This window comes from Colletes latitarsis, chromosome 1, assembly GCF_051014445.1.
Source record: "Colletes latitarsis isolate SP2378_abdomen chromosome 1, iyColLati1, whole genome shotgun sequence".
Lineage (NCBI taxonomy): Eukaryota > Metazoa > Arthropoda > Insecta > Hymenoptera > Colletidae > Colletes > Colletes latitarsis.
In genome coordinates this window covers 49,746,665-49,766,549 of record NC_135134.1, presented here as the reverse complement: position 1 = coordinate 49,766,549, position 19,885 = coordinate 49,746,665, and the positions used below count along the sequence as shown (strand labels likewise).

Genomic DNA, 19,885 nt, shown 5'->3' with positions numbered 1-19,885 from the left:
TGAATTCCCCTTCATCGTCGTATGAAAGTGCAATGGACCGTATCTCACAAATGAAGAAAGAATGGAAGATAAAGGAAATTCCTAGGTCGAAATTCTTCCCAGGGAAATATTCTGGAGGTTGAAGAACCTCGGAGAACAGCCTGAAGATTCCCGAGGTAACCGATCTTAATTTCGCCGTAGCTTTCGCACCTTTTGTTTCAACGACGTCGTTGAGGGGGGGGAAAAAAATCTTCAGACCTTTTTCACTACATGTGAAACGACTTCAACGGAGGCTACGTAAACGAGGAAACTATATTAAAAAATTATTCATGCTCCTCGAAAGACTTTCATTAAACGAACTAAACACTTTGATCGTAACAATTTTAAATATCTTAAGATACTCCAAATCTCTTGTCTATTTAAATGTTATAATTGCAAATTATTTGCGCGAGAATCCAGCCCTTGGGTCGTGAAAAATCGCGTTGCAGAGCCAATTTGTTGCTCGACGTTTAAGAAGCGTGCAACTTTGTATGCAAATCGATATCACCGAGTTTCCCCGGACCGTGTATCTTACGGAACGAAGGAACAGCCGACAGAGCGAACGATAAGTGAAATTACGTTACCAAGCAGCATTAACGTCCGGGAGTTAATTATTAATAGCGTGAATTATCATAATATGAATTGTAAATCCGTCGCGGACCGAGCCGGGAACGCGAGTCGTCGAGGCCGTCATCGGACACGGTATTCACAATTTTCCGACGATAATTATTCGGCCTTAGGTTCCTACGCGAAAACTCCCGTCTCTTCGAATACGAAATCGATCGTGGATGAATGGCCTCGATATTCGCCGGGGACAATGCGAGCAGTTCCTTTGACAGCAAAGGGGTCCCTCTGCGTGCAGACGTTTCGTTCTTTTACGAGTTTGACTTCTAGTTCATCGCGAAACTTTCATCGTTCTTCGCTCGCCGACCGATTTTCCAACGTGGTACTCTCGGTGACGGAAAATGGCTGCGGCAAAGGAGCCTGCAGGAAGTCGTTTTTCACGGAGAACGCGTCGCGAAACGACGTACTGATCGACGGTCGATCGATTCGCTCGACATTAACCCCTTAAGGTGATCCATAGATTTGTACGGAAAAATAATATTAATACATACTTTCGTATGCTCGTAAAATAATTTTAATTACTTATGCGTGATCTCGTCGTTAGTTTCTTGGGAAAATAAAATTGACATTTGTTCTATAAATGTCAAGAGCAAAATGAGTCCACGCTCGAAATACTGATAAACAAAGTTAGCACGCACTTCGAGTGGATCTCCTGCGTTGTAAATATAAAGTAACTGTTAATGCCGATTAACAGAGACCAGTTTAAATCTAAGATCGATTATGATGACCGGGAAAAGCTACTTGCTGTCGAGTTACCGAGTTTCCGGCACGAGTGCGAACGTGAGCAGCGAATAAACGGATCGCTCGTACGTGTTTCGTGAGTAGCATGATAAGCCGTCGTGATTTTTCCTACGCGAAAAGAGCAACCTTAAGGCTTTTTTCCAGACCGTCGAAGGTAATTATTTTAAACGTACGACGTACCTACGAAAGGGAGCAAACGCTCGTGCGTGACACGTCCCGCTTTTGCGATTAGTCGTTATCACTACGACGACAAATTAATCGCGACGAAGGGTAACAAGATGAATCGGAGATCGAATAAAGTGGTACAAACTGCCGCTCTGTCGCTGTTCTTACAACTTACTCGTACACCGTAGAACAAAATTAAATTCGAATCGGTAGACCCTCGTTACGCTTGTTAATTGTCAATTGATTTCAGGAGGCAGAGTTCCAGAGTTACCACGGGAATCGATTGCGTCGATTAAGACGCGAAACGCACCGTTGCATCGGCACGTGCAACTCCAGCGTGCACTTCCATCCAAGACGGCACTATTAATCCTCCGAATTAGCAAGAAATATTACGCCGCCGTAGCATCGTGGAAATTGGGAGCGGATAATCGAGAAACGAGAAACAAAACCGAGTTAGGAAAATCCGCGATTTGGCTAATCAAATAATTTGCGTACGCCCTCCCCGCGGATAGACGATTCGCGTTCAATCGAGGGGAACTTTTTCGCTGGCAATTAAATTAATTCCCAACGAGGCGGAAACCGACGACTTCCGCGGACGGAAATTTCCAGATATTACATTTTATTTCCTCGTCGGCGCGGCGGTCACGGAGGAGACAAACACGATGTTCGCCCGGTAATCGCGTTATTGACCGGCTTGGACCGATGCACAGACCAATCCGGAGCATTCGACGGCATCATGGAAGCTAACCTAAAACTCGTTACACGCTTCCATCTGCCGTAGAACTGCCGTCAATTGATTCGGGCTCGTTCCGCGTGTAAACACTCGTTTCAGTTTCATTTCGCGTGCGCCGATACGCGGGTATTCCGCGTCTCGATGATCCACTCGATCCACGCGTGATATTTCGTCGATCGAGAACGCCACTTCTGCGAAACTAACTCGCGCGAACGAAAGAGATTGCGTTACGACCGTTTGAACCCATCGTAAATCTGAGGTCGCGGAAGAATTATTGAAAAATCTTGACCATAAAAGGTATCACGCTGCGTAGAATTAATTAACAGTTAATAAGAAAATGTATGTTAAAAAGATGAACTTGACCCTTCGAACAAAATAGTTTTTCCTATTTCTTCAAGGTCCAGAAATAAGTCCATCGATCACTTTATATGAATTGCCCTATACTACTCACCTTGAGGATGTCTGAAAAGGCTTCCTTTCCAAGTTCTAAACACTTTTTAACTGCGATAGAATTCTACGAAAGTATCTGGCCAAGTTTAGGTACATAAGATGTATTGTCGTTTTCTTTACGACGGTAGGAGACACTGGCGATATATTTTATAATGATCAAACATGTCTGCTTGACGTTATATAAATCCCACGGAAGTGCAATGATCGTAGCGAGGTCAAACTTTTGCGGTCTCTCTAGACGCTCTCGCAAGACTGTCGCGGACGAAATGTGCTTATTACTCGGAAAGGAAATGTTTCGAACCATTTCTCATCCTCGAGGGGGCAGAAATAAGTTTCGAAAGTCTAACAATTTGTTACCGAACGATAAGACAACGTTTGTGGGTCGATTAAACAAATAATACATTTCAAACATCCCGTCATAACCGGACTTATAAAATGTATATTATAAAAATTTTATTAGGGTTGCATTTTAAGTTGGTTTTAAAAGTAGCACCTTGCCTTATCGAACAATATATATTTTCTTGCTTTTGAGTAGCAAAGACGTTAAGACAATAATATGCTGCATGAAACGACTCGATGAAAAATTGCGACATAATTTTTACGTTCCCTATCGAATTTTTGATCATGCCGAGTTTTTAACTGTGCAGTTGGCGCTTATCGTTTACGACTCGCGTCGTCAACACGTAAAATACATTCTTTTTTATATAAGCCATTAATCTGATAATCTACGATGTTCCATGCGACCTTACTGGAACGCAATTTATACTCTGTACAGTTTATACAATGTAGCATAACTTCACGTGAAAATTCTACGCGTAACAATAGCGATAAAAATTTATGTATGCGTTCGTTCTATTTAATATTATTGGTTATTCGATACTCGGTCTATTTCCAATGCGAAAATATCCCGTTATAGGAAATGTGCATCGAAGGTAAGACAATTTGAGCCTCGGAAGTAGATTTATCGCGCCATTAATTACGACGACGATCTAAAGCAAAAATCTGGAAAAGCAATTAGTGTTTACGTCGTATAAAATTATAAGTTTTCGTTCTAATAATTTTCAAGAGTGGAATAACCGTTTAAACGTGTCAAGAGAACACGAGGTTGAAAAAATATCGATCGGAACGTCGATTGTTAATACTTTTGGGCGCTCGACGCGTAGAAATGTTCGTCGAACGTTCTTCTAGACGCTCGTTACAGACAAACGATATCATTTTACAATCCGCGGCCCGTGTGGCAGCTTAAAAAGTACCATATTTTACGGCCTTGCAGGCTCCTCTACCTCCTTAAACGCGTCACAATGTCGCATTTTCCGCGCCCCTGTTTCGCCACACTTTTTTCCTCTCTTACAAAATCGAGGTTCACGCTCGATGGAGCGCGATCCCGCGTCATTTACGAGAAAATTGTTGGAAAAATAATGACGGAAGAGGTGTGGCCGTACAGTTTCATCTTAGCGCGAATAAACCGTTCGCGGCACATTCAGCGACGTTTCGACGCGGCGATTGGTTTCAAGCTCGCGTCCTCGTATAAACCGCTCGTTGGATCTTCCATTTGAAGCTGACGTTTTAAACTTCCTTTAAAAACAATCCCCTCGTGTCCAAAGTTAAGCAGTAAACACTGCAAAGTCGAGTAAACACTGTCGTTCTCCGAGGGAGCTGTGAGATCTATTTACCAAATCCAAGATTGAAATCGCTACTTCGAAACTGTGCTCTGTGCATTCCAGATCGAAAAATTGAATGTCCCCTTTGCATCGAACATGTTAACGCCCACGCATTCGTGACTTCTTCGATTTGTCGCCATTTTCACGATGTGCTTTCGAAACCACACGGTGAACCGTCGAAAATGTAAATAAAAAGAAATCGACTTCTTTCGATCGGGACACGAGGAAACTTCCTTAACGGAAGAAATTGTACTCTTTCGTCGAACTATAGCGCCGCTTCTCTCCAGCATATCGTATTATCGGCAAAGTGGAGAAGCGATTGCCTCCAGCCGTGATTCCACTTTCTAGTTGCTTAGAGCTAGATCCGGATTGATTGTGAGATACTGTTCCTTCGAAACGGTTAGGCGATACGATATCTGGGTAATAGTTGCTTAGGAATAAGCGACACGTTCGTACGATGTGTCTTGGATCATAGGAATCACGGTTATCCAGGATCAATCGCCAACACGAGAACTGCTGCTTAACGTTTCTGAAAAGGAAGTCGCTGATACTCAGATTCTAATGAAAACAAGTACTCTTTGTGATTTAATATTGCACAAAAAAATGAAATCGTTTCGATTCGTTCAAAATCTCCAAACGAACCAGTAAATTTGCACAATCCCAAAACTATATTGTGGATTCCATTAAAATCTGAAAGTCACGTTGCCTGTAAACAAAATTCTTGATCATTTTAGTCCCCAATACTTTTCCCTTCCTTTCTTCGGTTCAACGTTACACGCATTGCGAGCAACGTACGAGGGGCGTTCACAGTGTTCGTCGTCAACGTACACGATTGATCTGATCGCGATAATAATGCCACGTGTACGGAATATCGGGACGCTGCTTAATCGACGTTCCCAAATAATAGAAACGCTCTCGACGTTGACTCGGATAATCGAGATTTTACTGCACCGCGTTTGGAAGCATGACAGCGCAGGAACGGGCATGATTAGAATTAATCCGAAAGGCTGCGCGCTAAGACAGAAATTCTAGTTAGGTGCATGTATCAATTAGTGTACCGTGTTGGTGATGTCTGGTGGCTGTGTATTGCTGTTCGTGTCGCGCATGCTGTCAGGGGATATGTGTCGTTGTTCTTGTTTCCCTGTCGATATCGTGGCGGATGTATTGTAGGACTGCTTAGACGTTACCTCATTCATGTAGGACACTTCTGATAATGGGACGTAGTAGTAGCCCAGGAAACGATCCCATAGGAAACCCTTGCACCAGACCTCGACCAGAAGGCCCGTATTCATGTCGTTCGTTTCGCTAGATAACAAACGAAATCGTGGTTAATTTCACATGAGCTCGTACGTTAAAATACTATCGACAACGAGTGAACAATACGCAAATATTAAAGTAAATCAATATTGTATACACGAGGGTCCTTATTTTTTATTTTCTTTTTAGCGATTCCCAAAATTGTGACACTTGGTGACGAGATAAATTCTACCGAATTTCAGAATTTTCAGATTGACTATTTAAATTTAACTACACGCACAAAGATGATGAAATTATATTTGTCGACAATGAAAATTTTTATGATACAAAAACAGTTCGTAAACCTTGTTGAAATCGATGAAATTGATAGTCCACGAGGAAAAACAAAAGAGAAACAATTGTCTGCGATACAGTTTTAACTTGTAAAAGTTGGTTGGAACTTCGACTATATGTTTCTTAGTATTTGCATAGCCGATGCGAGTGCTCTAAATAGAGGGAAATTGATCGGTACATCCCCGGGATTCTTATTTTTAGGCAGCTATTTCGTCACTGGTTAAATAAATACGATTTAAAAGCGGCCCGTACACACGTAGACGAGCGTCAAAGGAAAAGTAGGTTAAAGGTTCGCAACTTGGCAAGTAAGGATTTAGCAGCGCCGGTAGGGATATTTCCGAGAGCTAAGATCCAAAATTCTCCTATTTTCTACCGCCGCGACTCGCGATTGTCCTCCTTATATATTTTCAACGCTCGATCAATAGCGTGTTCTTCATCTCGAGCACTTGACGCGGTCTTATTCTCCCTACGATAAAGGAAACGCTCGAGTGTGATTAAAAATGTAGCCCGGGAATAAAATTAATCGCCTTCCACCGTGAAACAAGAACCTAACAATATTTATTAACACTATCTCTAACTCTATCGACAAGATTCAAATATTTATTAACAATCGTTCTGCATCGAACATTTACAGTTTATATATTCTTATATTCTTAACGACTTAAGACTCAAATGGTGGATTTAAAATCGAGTTGAGAAAACGTATACAGATTTCCTATCTGTGAAAATATAGTATGCACATACTAGGCTACCAAGTTATTTATTTATCCATACCACAAGCATTTACATTTATGTGAATTATTCACGTTCCTCGATGAACCCGTGAATAATTGGTTTTCCTTGACTCTTTCATTCCCACTGGTGGTCGTATGGCCACGTATTTAGAATTATTGAATAAAATATTACTGTGGTCTATATTTAAAAATCTGTGAATATGCATTATAAACTACTCCTAGTTTCGTACAGTTGGCCCACATTTAGAAACCAAACAGTAATATATAATGTGTTATCGTCAGCCAGTTAAATGATGTTAAAATAGAGTGATAAATATTACTGTAAATATAAATTTACGAAACTACGATCCTTGAAATATTTCAGTTGAATTTACGAATCGATACGTCTTACAATATGCGCGAAAATACGGACGAATAATTCTTCCCTGTGGGATTTAAGTAATTTTGTAATGAAAGGGTTAAGATATTTATCTCGTTCCTTTTCGTTGAATCCGCCTAGTACGGTTTGGGTTCGTATTTCACCGGAAATGTGGATCACGTTCAGACTGTTGCATAACTCGGCACAACTTGATAGACCCCATTCGTCTTTAGTGACCTATCCTAAGTCTTCCACGAACGGGAAAACGACACGATTGCAAGCTTTCCCCGCGACCGAGCCAAGGATTCTGCGTCAAAACTTTTCGCTACAGGGATACCAACTTGTCGCCGCGAATTCATTTGGCATTTTCATAATCTTTATCTGCCCCGAAGAGCTGTTAATCTCCCTCTCTGATAAACAGATTTCTCTCTTCCTCATAATTTTTAAAATTAAACTCGATTCCTTTGAGCGCAATTAAACGGTACAGTCTGTTAATTCTGAGACACTCTACACTAATATAAAAAGATACGTTATATAAACTTTCATTCAAGACCCTCGATCCTCCCATGAATAAAGAAACTGCGGAAATATGGATATAAAAATCTGTCTAATAATAAAAAGACGACTACAAATACTAAAACGACGCGTTTGCGTCTCTCCCTTTTTTATAAATAAACCAATCACGTACCGCGACACACTTCCCTGTCCAGGGCGACGCGAGCACCAGGGATTGATAAAGCGCGAAAAGGCCGGTCGACAAAATCATTATTAAGCACACGATTATATCGGGTCACGGTTAAAAAAGAAAACGAATCCGCCTCGTCGACCGGAAGGAACCGAGAAATCGATAAACGAAGGGAAAAATATCACGAGAGCGAGGGGGAAAAAGATTAAAACGCGAAACATAACTCGCGATTAGCTAATCGCGCTATCGTGAACGCGCTATCCCATTGTGCTGGCTAAGCACCTATTTATATATCAGCTATGGATCGGATTACCTCTTAAGGGGGTTCGATAGTCGATCGCGAAACTCCGAGTTCCACGAGCCTTGACGCAAACTCGGTAACGAACGCGCACACTCCGATGGCGACAATTCCTGCCGGCCCTTATCATTTTTATTCAGCATCGGATATTACCCAGTTGGATAAAAAGTTCTCGCGGACCGTGGAACCGTCGGGAACGTACCGTGGATCGTCAAACTTCCGATTCGAAATTTAAAATTCGAAATTGAAATGCTCGCTCCCTACGTCGCGATCCAAGTCCCTTTTTCCATCCAATCGATCGTGGAAAACTCTCGGGAACCTTCCCAACGATCGTCGACAAAAATAATTCACCGATTTCAACAAGGATGACGCGTTGGAAATGTTCGATAATTCAAAAACAGGAACAACACCTTTAAACGATCGTGACAGCGTTTAACGCCTAAACCCCTCGAATTGTCCACGAAAAAGAAACATTTAGACAATCGAAAGTTAGTACTCACAAAAGAAAGTCTTGCTCCCAGCATGGATTGGCCCCTTTCACAGTGACTGTCGTTGACTTCACGTTCTGCAGCTTCAGCGTTACGTAGGAGTTGAACTGTTCCGCTGAAAATCGGTGTTTTTTTTTTTTTTTTAATCGGGGCTCCATGACGCGAACCGACGCCTGGCGATTCCTGGCGATCTCGATCGTCGTTCGACTTCGATTGATCGGTCGAAGGGACACCAGCCACGCGCTAGGTCGTAAAAGGAACCTGTCCCGCGAAAATGGAAACGTCGACGTTGACAAATACTCCGCGCTACGGTCGACCGCGAGGACCGCGTCAAGTTATCGCGGCGGCGGGCAAAAATTATTTACGACCGGATAAACTGGGATTTTATTCCGTGCGCTCGATAAATTAAATGTTGCTCGGCCCGGTCGCGTCGCTCGACAGTTTTTCAACGCGTCCTTCCGCGTAGGCCGAAGCGTAGGTTGAAAACTTCGGTCGCGGGCCTGCCCGTTACAACGTAATTTGAAAATGATTATTCCATTAATAAATTACCCTACGCGGAAACGATTTTCAAATAATTACGCGTTAATGGCAACGTGAAACGTTAGTCTTTGTTAGCGGAACGAAACGTTTAATTCACTGACTTTTCAACCCCCCTCGGCGCGGATAAATTCCAAATAAAGTTTATAACATTATTCAACGTACTACGCGAAGCGAGATTAAAATAACGAAAGGTCACAGGACCACGATTGTCAAAAACGAGGAAATCGACTTCAATGTTGAACAATCGCGTAACTGGTTTCTCACGACTGATGAATTATATTTGTATATTTTTTTTTTGTTTTATTATGATTTTTGAATCGCTTTTTCCACTTTTACTTTTTATTATTTAATAAAATTTAATTGTAAAATATTTAATTGTAAAATATTTCACATCATTTTTATGAAAGTTAATTACTGCATTTGCTACAATAAACACTTTATAAATATTGAAATATTGATTAATACTTCGTGTACACGAAAACAAGAGAATAACCATTTGAACATTTCCCTTGTATCCTGGTATTTACAGTTTTAATTAAAAAATATGTTGAACTCCAGTTTACACGTCAAAAATACGGATCCCAAATAATCATAAAATAGAAATATTCTGATTCCAGATACTAATTCGATAGAAATTATTTCCTCATTCTATAAATTGGAAAAACCAAGCATGCAGGGTGTTCGGCCACCCCTGGGAAAAATTTTAATGGGAGATTCCGGGGCCCAAAATAAGACGAAAATCAAGAATATCAATTTCTTGACTGAGGCTTCGTTAGTGAGTTAGTAAGTTATTAAAAAATTAAATTAAAAAATTTCAAATCGTTCTGAAAAAATTATTTTCGGCTGTGGGGGTCAACTACAATCATTTTTGGTGAATACACATACCCCCGAAATTCTACTCAGTTTCGAGAAAAAAATTCAGTACGGTCGAAACTTTAATCATTAATAACTGTTTAACGAAGCCACCATCAACAAATTGGTATTCTTGATTTTCGTCTTATTTTGGCCTCTAGAATCCCTCATTAAAATTTTTCTCAGAGGTGACCGAACACCCTATATAAGGAAAAATATGCATAGGTTATAAGATCAAGCGGATAAACAGAAGAACGTAATACCCAGGCAAGGTTAAGCAAACTACAGTTAATAATAAAATATTACCCCGCCAACGAAACGTTTATGTTCGTTATAAAAATGAAATAAAACGACGTCTGTATAGCACTGCGTTACTCCACGGACAATTAAATGTTATTTATGGAAACTTCGTGCACTTTGAAGCGTTCTTCTGCATATAATTACACAGAAATGAACTACTAGCGTCTGGAGGAATATTGTCCGATAACCTCTCAAAGCTTAACCCGTCTAACAACTTATGTCGTCGGAAAACATTTATAAGCCGACGTCGTCGAATCGATAAGAGGCAGGTATACACACATATAAACCTTCCTCGAGGAACCAGCCATCGTTTCTCAATTTACGAAGGATACGGACAGTCTTTCGACCCATCTGTGCGTCTAGAAAGCGTCTAGAAAGCAGACGAACCGTAAAATTCTGTGAGCCTTCGCCTGCGTTGTCCATGCACGAGTGTACCATTATTCCGTCCGCAAACTATCGATCACACGCGAAAAAGATCTACGAACGAGACTCTGTATGTTTCAGAAATCAGGAATGCCGGAAATGATTCGCGAATTCGACGTAGAAAAAGTAACTCGAATCGAAGAGAATGGAAGATTTTGCGATAAAAGAGATCATTAGAACGAAATGAAGGTAATTGAGAGAATTGCAATACGTCGAAGGTAAGAATTATTCCAATGTGAATTTTAAGCACTTGGGAAAATCCAATTCTGATCCTGGAAAATTTTCCAACCGTTCGAAGGAGCGGAACAATTTCCATTATCGATGAATATTTAATTGCAGTTAATGTAACGTCCCTCGGACAAGTTAATGACGATTACGAAACGCTGTCGTTTGTTCGAACAATTGAAATACTCGTTACAGCCTTGTTTCCTCTGAAATCATGCTGCAGTTTCGCGTTGTTGCGTATAAAGAACGCTTCAGCTTGACTCGCGTGACGTATTGCCTGTCCTCGCGATTTCCCGAACAGTTTCTCATTTATGCGTCCGTAAACTCCGGTAATTCGGTCTAGTAAACGTGAAAAACGTACTTAAAATTCGTCGTTCAAATACGCGTATATTTTAATATCTTTTTAATCCATCCACACTACTGGAACGAACAACGCAATACAAACGTTGAACGTGCTAAAGCCTCATAGCGGCCAATCTGTCGCGATAAACGACGCGAAATGCAACTAACGCGATTGAAATTAAAAACCGTTACATTAGAGAAGCCCATGGTATTTTCTATGATTTCAGAAAAGACAAGCTTACGTTCGTGGAACTTGATACCGCTCCGATTTCATGGAACCCAATATTAACAATGTTGAATCGATCAGACCGGACAAAACCTCAGAAAATTCAGCGAGTATAATTATGATCTCTGGATCTATACAGGGTGTAGAGCCATTCCTGGGAAAAATTTTAATGGGAGATTCTAGAGGCTAAAATAAAACGAAAATCAAGAATATCAATTTGTTGATTGAGGCTTCGTTAAAAAGTTATTAAAAAATTTCAAATCGTTCTAACAAAATTATTTTCGGTTGCGAGGGTCAATTACAATCATTTTTGGTGAATAGACATACCACCGAAATCCTACGCACTTCCGAGAAAAAAATTCCTTACCGAAAATGTAATGTCTGACCATACGCTGACATGTTTGCCTGAAATTTTTCGGCGAAGAAAAAAATTCTCAAATCATTCTAAAAAAATTATTTTCGGTTGCAAGGGTCAATTACAATCATTTTTGGTGGATACATATACCTCCGAAATCCTACGTACTTTCGAGAAAAAAATTCTTTACCGTAAATATACCGTGTGGCTGGAAATATCTCTATAACTTTTTAAGAAAGCCTCAATCAACAAATTAGTATCCTCGATTTTCGTCTTATTTTGACCTCTACAATCTATTAAAATTTTTATATCATAGGTTATAAATTTGTGAAATGTCGCAACGCGTCAGCAATTGAAATATTCGTGACGATCGGAACGTTTCGAAGCATATAACAACTACTAGGTGGTTTTCAGATCTGCGGGGGTATCAAAATAAACGCGTTAAATCCGAATTAGTGGGTCTTAGTACAAACATTTCACAGTGTGTGGGAGTCGACAAATATGACTTGGAAATGTGCAAGTACTGACATTTCAGGGCGCTTAGGAATCAATATAAACCAGCGTCGCCCGATGTGGGCGTCAGCGCCCACCTGGGAAGCGCTGAAGTCTTCCAGGGGGACGATAAAGTGGCAACGAACTTTATAGGGGCGTTTGGGCACGTTGTAGATCAAACAGAATCACCGGAGCACTTAGGTTCAATTTATCAATTCAAACTATAGTCATTACACTTCGAGAAATATTCGCGATTAATTTCGAAAACTCTGTTTAATGCCAAACGGTATGATTCGAACACGCTTTTGTCCAAGGGAAAGAACCTCAACTTCTCTCATAATATGTTTGCAATATCAAGCATAGTTGGTAGTTTTAAACATATAAACAATTAAAGTTACATAGCTCTTCGCGTACTATAAGTATAAGTACACGTTACGGAAGTTGCAACAACCAAGTCAGATAATTGCAAGACTTGCAAATCACAGGTCTTGGAATCGATTCTCGCTAAACAGTTTCCTATCTCTTTTAATTTTATTATAGGAGGAACATCGTGCAAAATGTAGGATGATTAAAGAATTATTAGCGACTGGAACAACTTTCCTGAGAGTTATTCTATCGAAACTTTTGCTCCTCACGTTGAGTAGGTTACGACGAAAGAGTAAAAAATGGTCAAAGTCAATCTTTTGAAAACCTCTGCCTAGCCAGGACAAAATATTTTTGCAACGCGCGTAATTTGGGATTGTTAACGCGCGAAACATCCCAGTTTATAAAATGTAAATTACACGTGTTTCTTAAACCCTGTAACGGTATCAGGCAGCAACGTCTGAATATCCATTATTCTCGAGATTCAATTTGCTTAAACTTAGACACGCAAAGACTTATGATACGAGCTGATACCAGTGACGTCTCGAGATGAAACATTAATCCAACGTAGCCTGCCGTCACGATTCCCGACATGCGACGGAAATTTGCGTCTTTTTAAACCGTGACGCGTGTACAATGAGAGAACGCGAGCTATATAAACGTTGAATCCCGTAGTCGATCTTCCGCGCGTGACGTTCGCGGAAAATAATGATTCTCGTGGCTGTAGCCAGCAACGACGGCACACGTGCCGGCTCGTCGTTTGCGGTACACAAAAAGACGCGGAATATGAATGCAAAGTCACTGAAAGTCTCAAGGCTTTTGTCCGTCACGGCGGGATGCCGTGAAACAACGCCAGGCGAACCGTCGAGAAACGTAACGGGAAATTACCGCGATCTGGAAAGTTTAAACGTTAAACATTTTATATAAAAGGCCGCTCTTGTCACGTGGAATTTATATCGCGGTAAATAATGCAACGCTAGAAACCGCGACTCTACGCGAATAGCGAACGGTTGATTTTCGTCCCGTGCCAGGCGGATTGTTTCGCGTTGAGATAAAAAAAAAAACAGAAAAGAAAAAGAAAAGAGGAATGTTTCCGGCCGATGTAAACCGCTCGAACGAGATAGCGCATCGCACGAAAGTGAGAAATCGTTGAATGATAAATAGGACAATTTAAACTTTGAATAATAAATAGACGCGCGTTCGGAGCCGAACAAACTTGAACACTTTCGACGAATCGCGTGAGACGCATGCAACGAACGCTCGAGATACACATCGTCGTTGCCAACGACTTGAATATTCAAATTCTTTCCCTTAAAATAGCATTATGCGAGAAGGGAAAATCGTCCTTGTTAGCGGCACTAATCGTTTCTAAACGACAGTGCAAAAAAAAAAGTAAAACGAAAACGGAACTCGCGAAAAGTTTCTTATCTTTTATAATTCCAAAGGATTCGAGTCAAGATATTAACGAAATAAACTATATTTAACGAGTGTCGAAGTGACCCGAAGCAGCGTAATTTGCGTGTTTCGAGAGAAACGTCGGTGAGGGAGGTAACGTTTCACGTTGTCGCGACGATCTTTCCCACCGCCGCGGAAAAATTATTTCGGCATGAACAGAACATCGCGATATTCCGGTTGAGAAGTCAGGTAGCCTTTAACTTGGAACCGTTCCAATCGGAGTGCAACAAATTTTGCGCGGACTTCAGAACTGGAGCGTGAGTAAGGGTCCCCCGGTTTTATGAAAGTATCGGGTTCGATTCCAATTTTGGGGAACAATCGAACGACGACGGATCCCGTTCGCAGTTTGCACGCGAGTTTTGCGCCCCGGTCGTGCAAGCTTTGAGAACCAGCCAGGAACAGCCAGACGCAGCTTCGTTCGTTCCACGTTTCCGGATCCCCGATCGATCCCGTCCTCTTCGTCCTGTCCTTTCGCATACAAACCTTCCTCGCAGACGAACCGCGCCTTCTTCACTGAAACAGAGAGATCCCAGACGAGCGAATCAGTGATCCGCGGATTCATTTCGCCGGTTTGCTTACGGGACGCCCGGGCAACGTACAATATTAACAGTTCGCGGACCGCTTTATTTCGCTAAATCAACTCCGAATGAACCTGCGTAACCGAGCACGTCCCCGAATGGAATTAAATCGAAACGGCTCGATTAAAAGCATACGTACATACGCGGACGGACTTTCGGAATAATTACAACGAAAGTGGGTTATTCCACTTGTTTGTCTTAACGCAAACCGATGGATAATTTCATTTCGAGCCGAGATCCAACGGAGACAGAGAATCGGTAATTGCGTTTACATAAATATTAACGCGACGCGCTTCGATCTTTTATTATCCACATTACCGTTGTATAACGTTTAATCTAAAAACAGAAACCTTTAGCAGGACCACATGGTAGAATTTATTGTTTAACGAATTTTTATATTCCCAGAGCCACGCCCGGTTGAATTTGACGATCGGTAGAATCGATCGGTTCGAGTAAGATTTTTAGTGTCCATAGACGGTTTTTTTTTTTTTTTTAAATAGCTGCCACTTTTAAATGCATCTCGACGCCGAAGACATATACGCGGAAATTGAAGCCGGTCCTCGTGAATTCGATTCCCGACGTTCCATGATTTTCTATTGAACATCCACTATCTGAATAAATCAATTCGCCGCAATTCACGTGTGACACTTCACCGACAATGAGCCTCTGCCTTGAAACGGCTTCCATATATGCATTTGCTGAACGCGTAGACAGATAGTCCTACATCCCACAAACGCACGCACACACGGCGATCAAACTGTTCGAACGCGAGAAGGGAATTCAATTTCTTCCGGGAAGGGAGGGGGGGAAAGCATCGGTAACGACATATAAAATGCACTTGACCGAGTGCACTCGTATCGATAGAAAATCGAGTCCCCCGCTAACGAACCAATAGATCCAACGATGTGAAAATTATCATTATTACGCGCTCACCGTAAGGTTCGGGGTAAGGTAATTAATTGCCTGTGCCTTAACGAGCGTGCGCGGAATTACTCGTTCTACCAGATATTCGAAAACAATTTACTCGGGATACAATAACTGTTGTTGCCGTCACCTTCGATCCAATTCCTTGGAACCGGAAGCTGTTGCTCGAAGGTCCGAGCTGACCCGATGTTATTAAAGGAATTCGAAAACTGTGTCACCGCGGGGACGAGCAAATTTACGCGTTCTGGATAAGTTGTACGTTTATGGGTGTTTCGGAAAGTTTAGGGGTACATAATACACGTAAAAATAAGCAAAACGGTCTTAATAAATATAGATTCAAACAAAGTAAACACAATACGTGTTTACTACAAAAACACACATAACAATTATGCAATGATCTTTACGAGGTAGGCATTATTGCAATGCATTTTCGTTCTTTTATGTCGGTTTCCGTACAATGCTAGTTGACCTCCATAAAAGAAGCGTATTAAAGCATTTCTATTCGAATAATCGCTTCCTTAAAGTATGTCGGAGCGAAAGCACACTCCGAAACAGCCAAAGCGAAACGTTCGTAGTCACGTGTTGCTATTTATTCGATGCGAAATTCATTGTGCTCTATGCTGCGAGTGGTTAAATTCAGGGCAACTCTATACAACCAACAACTTCGATAATTAAATAAAACATTCGTGGAGTCGAAATTTGCTACGAATCGAAATAAGATAATCTTGCCGCGCGATGATGCCAAACTCCATGTTGCATTGACGACTCGCGAAACGTTAACAGAGTTAGAATGGAAAGTTTAATCGCACCAACTGTTATCAGACTTAGTACAATCAGGCTTTCATTTGTTCCTTTCTATCTGACGCAAACTTTCAGACACGATTTCGAAATGCTGAAGGAGTTCGAAAAGTCATTAATCGTACGCTCTCGAAATAGTACGTAACAATTTTAAATGTGGCTAAAATACAAGTGTATGAATATATATATGTTCTTCTATCAATATTTCGAAAGAAGGGAATTTATACCACTCTTGGAAAAAGATGTTCCATTTTCTTCAAACAGATAAAGAAACGCGTTCTCAATAAAAATGTTTTCTTTACTTTATACCTGCTGAACGAGTATTTTGACTTTCATATTCTCCAGACGACCAACCTCATATTTCGCACGCTCGGCGCAGACTTATGGTAAATTCTTGGACCACTCTCCCTACCTGTTGAAAACAAACTACAAGCGACACGAAAAACCGAACGCGAAGAACGATAAACGAAGATAGACTTCGAACTCCGATATTCTTGCCATTAAAAGTCTCCCATTTGCACCGGCATTACTTTCGAAACGATACAACTTTCAAATACGATAATATAAATATAAAATGCGATTCTCGTTGGTTATTATGCAAATATTCCACGATGAGTGCCGCGATATTCTACTAGGAACAAAGTCAATATTCCACTGGGTCAAATATTATGTCGTGCACGGGTAATAAACTGCTTTCGAGAAAAAAAAAAAAGTTAATTTGAGTTTGCTTCCTGACGGCCCACGACACGGGACTTGACGCAAAGATGTAGTATAATACAACGTGGCTACCCCGACATTACAAACGCTGCTGTTTCAACACGTTTTATCGAACTGTAGACGTTCCGATTAGACTTAATAAGATTCAAAGAGGCCTCTAGGTCAAACAGTCCAAGTATGCGTGAATTACTATATCCAACGAAGGTATAACGACAGGGTGATACGTGAATATTGTCGCCATTTTCTGATTGACCAATACCGACGAACGTGCAATAAGACAACTAGATTTTAATTATGAGCTTATATTAAACATTACAAGAATTATAAATCATATTTAATTGTCAGTGATTATACACTATAAAAAGAAAGAAGTTATTCCTGACAAGAAGTACGATGTAGCTTTCGAAAAAATCCTACAGTTTGCTGATTAATAATTCTTATTTCGCGTCACGAATAAACGAGACGGCTCGAGCGGTTTCTCTTTAGATATTCAAATTGAATAATTCAAGAAGGACGATAATATCGCTGAAAATTGAATCAAGTGGAGCACTTAACGAAATTGTGAGCTCTGAAATTTTGAAAGGGACTATTCGGAATAATCAACCGCCTGTGTGAGAAACAACTCTGCGAATCAATATTAATCATTTTACCGTAGTCGTATATCAGTTGGCAAACATTACCGAAATAATGAAAATACATAACTGGATGCTGCATTCATCGAGAGACGTTCAGAAGCTTCCGCGACTGGAAATAACTGTTGTGTTGCAAATCAAACTCACGTCTCGGGTATAATCGTTTATTACCTGCGATGCATCGTAACCTGGGATCTTTGGACAGCTCTACGCTTGGACCCGACCATGGGATATTTCCTCATAAATTATTACTGTGGCTGATTTCTAAAAGAAACCAAACAACTTTCCCCTCCTTCGATGCAACACCGACTATTACCTAAAACTCTATCAATAACTTGTTTTCGCCGTCCTCCGGTATTTTGATAAACACCTTATCGTTGGAAATTTTCTAATTTATAGGGAAACTCGAGCGTACGGATCTGCGTGGGCACCGACAATGATCTTTTTTTACTACGCATCTAACGGAAAGGTTACGAAGCGACCCGTACGAATAACCTCTCGCGCCAACGCGGTTCGTGCTTCCCCGTAGCTGTGTCTACTCGTAGACGAGCAAGCAATGTTCTAACGAACCAGGAGAGACTTAAAGCAATGACCTGTACTAATAAATGCCAGACAACGCGCAGGAATCTATGCGAGCGAGTAACTGGCCTAAGGTTAAATGCGATACACAAGAATGGCTTCACCAAAGTTGCCCGTAGTACACATGCAGCCAGCATTCATTCGTATAGGCGAGCGTGTAATCCCAACTACCGTACGACGATAATCGAGAGTATTTATTCCGTCATTCGAAAAAGTACTTTGCTAACGCATTCCGGGTCCGATCTCCCCAAAAGAGCCATAGTTCCTATCGAGTCTATACCTAAATTAGTCCAATGTTAGATTCTGTGAAATCTGATTGGTCCTAGTTCCTGGTCGAGTCCGACCCAGGTCAGTTTAGTTGACTGGATCGCGGATCGAACGATCAAAGTGAATATAAACGCATTCGAACGCGATTTCATTACGCGAAGTTGCGCGTTTCGGAACACGAATGGGTATCCCGCTACTAATTTTTCAACGTTAACGCAATTGCTCTTCTAAACTGCACGTAACGTACTCCCCCGATTATGCAATAGGCCAAGGGAACATGAAACGGCATTACGATTCCTGGAAACTGTAATTCCACGAGTGCATAAAATACAACGGCTCGTTCAAGTTTCATTCGGTTCGCATTGATTTTTTTCGGGTGGGCTTTCAACGCGTACGATACTATAAAATTGTATTATTCCATAAAAAAAAAAAAATAATACCCGAGCAGTCAGGGATATAATTTGTTTTTCTTCTCTTTTCGTACAACGGGAATCCCCCGCTTATTTGTTTATCAATAATTCAACGTACGCGTTTCAATTCGTATCGAGAGCGGCGAAATAAAAGCCACCACATATCGATAAAACTAGGATCGTAACATTTATCCTGGAGCTACGTCGTTGTTTGTATTGGGGCACAAAAATGGCACGTACACAGCGTTGGAAGTTTTCGTGAAACGATATCGGTAACCGCGATGGGGGAATAATAATTTAAAACGGGCATACGTTTCGACGTAGCTGGCACGAATATGTGTTCGAGGCTCGCAACAAGCGAACCATGGATACTACCAACAGGTGCATATCACTTAATTACCTTTTCTTTTGCGAATTAATTACTTTCAGCCACTTAAAATTACCTGGGTTCGCGTACATGATGCCGTTTGATATCTATAGAAGTTGGCGTGCGGCCAGATACGATTGAAACCCAATATGCAACGGGGAAAACCGGGTAAAAAATTTCCCTGCTGCTAAATCGAGTCTAAAATTATTAAACGGATCAGAACCGTGACATATTTAAAAAGGCGATACGATACATAAAGGGTGATTTGGTACAGACGCGTGGTACTTTCAAAACTAAACATAAATGTCCAGTTAAATTTCGAGCAAGTCGCAGGAAACTAAAGCAGCTTTAATGATTTAAGTTAAAGTTGTACCTGCAGGTTAATTAGACATTTTTCATCGGTGTTATATGCTTCCAAATTCTATGATTATCTTTAGAAACCACGCTACGCAATATCTTAACGAACTTGAACGTCATTAAACCTAGCGTAATTAG

At 41.0% G+C, this 19,885-nt stretch overlaps 1 protein-coding gene across 1 annotated transcript in view; it reads right to left on the bottom strand.

Moving 5' to 3' along the window:
- Window positions 1-19,885, bottom strand: part of LOC143343644 (uncharacterized) — a 114,996-nt gene that overhangs the window by 70,048 nt on the left and 25,063 nt on the right. The window contains exons 2-4 of the mRNA XM_076768745.1: window positions 14,602-14,631; window positions 8,558-8,660; window positions 5,451-5,697 (exon numbers count right to left, since the gene is read on the bottom strand). Coding sequence (XP_076624860.1) covers window positions 5,451-5,697; window positions 8,558-8,660; window positions 14,602-14,631 — 380 coding nt within the window. The remainder of the gene's footprint in view (window positions 1-5,450; window positions 5,698-8,557; window positions 8,661-14,601; window positions 14,632-19,885) is intronic.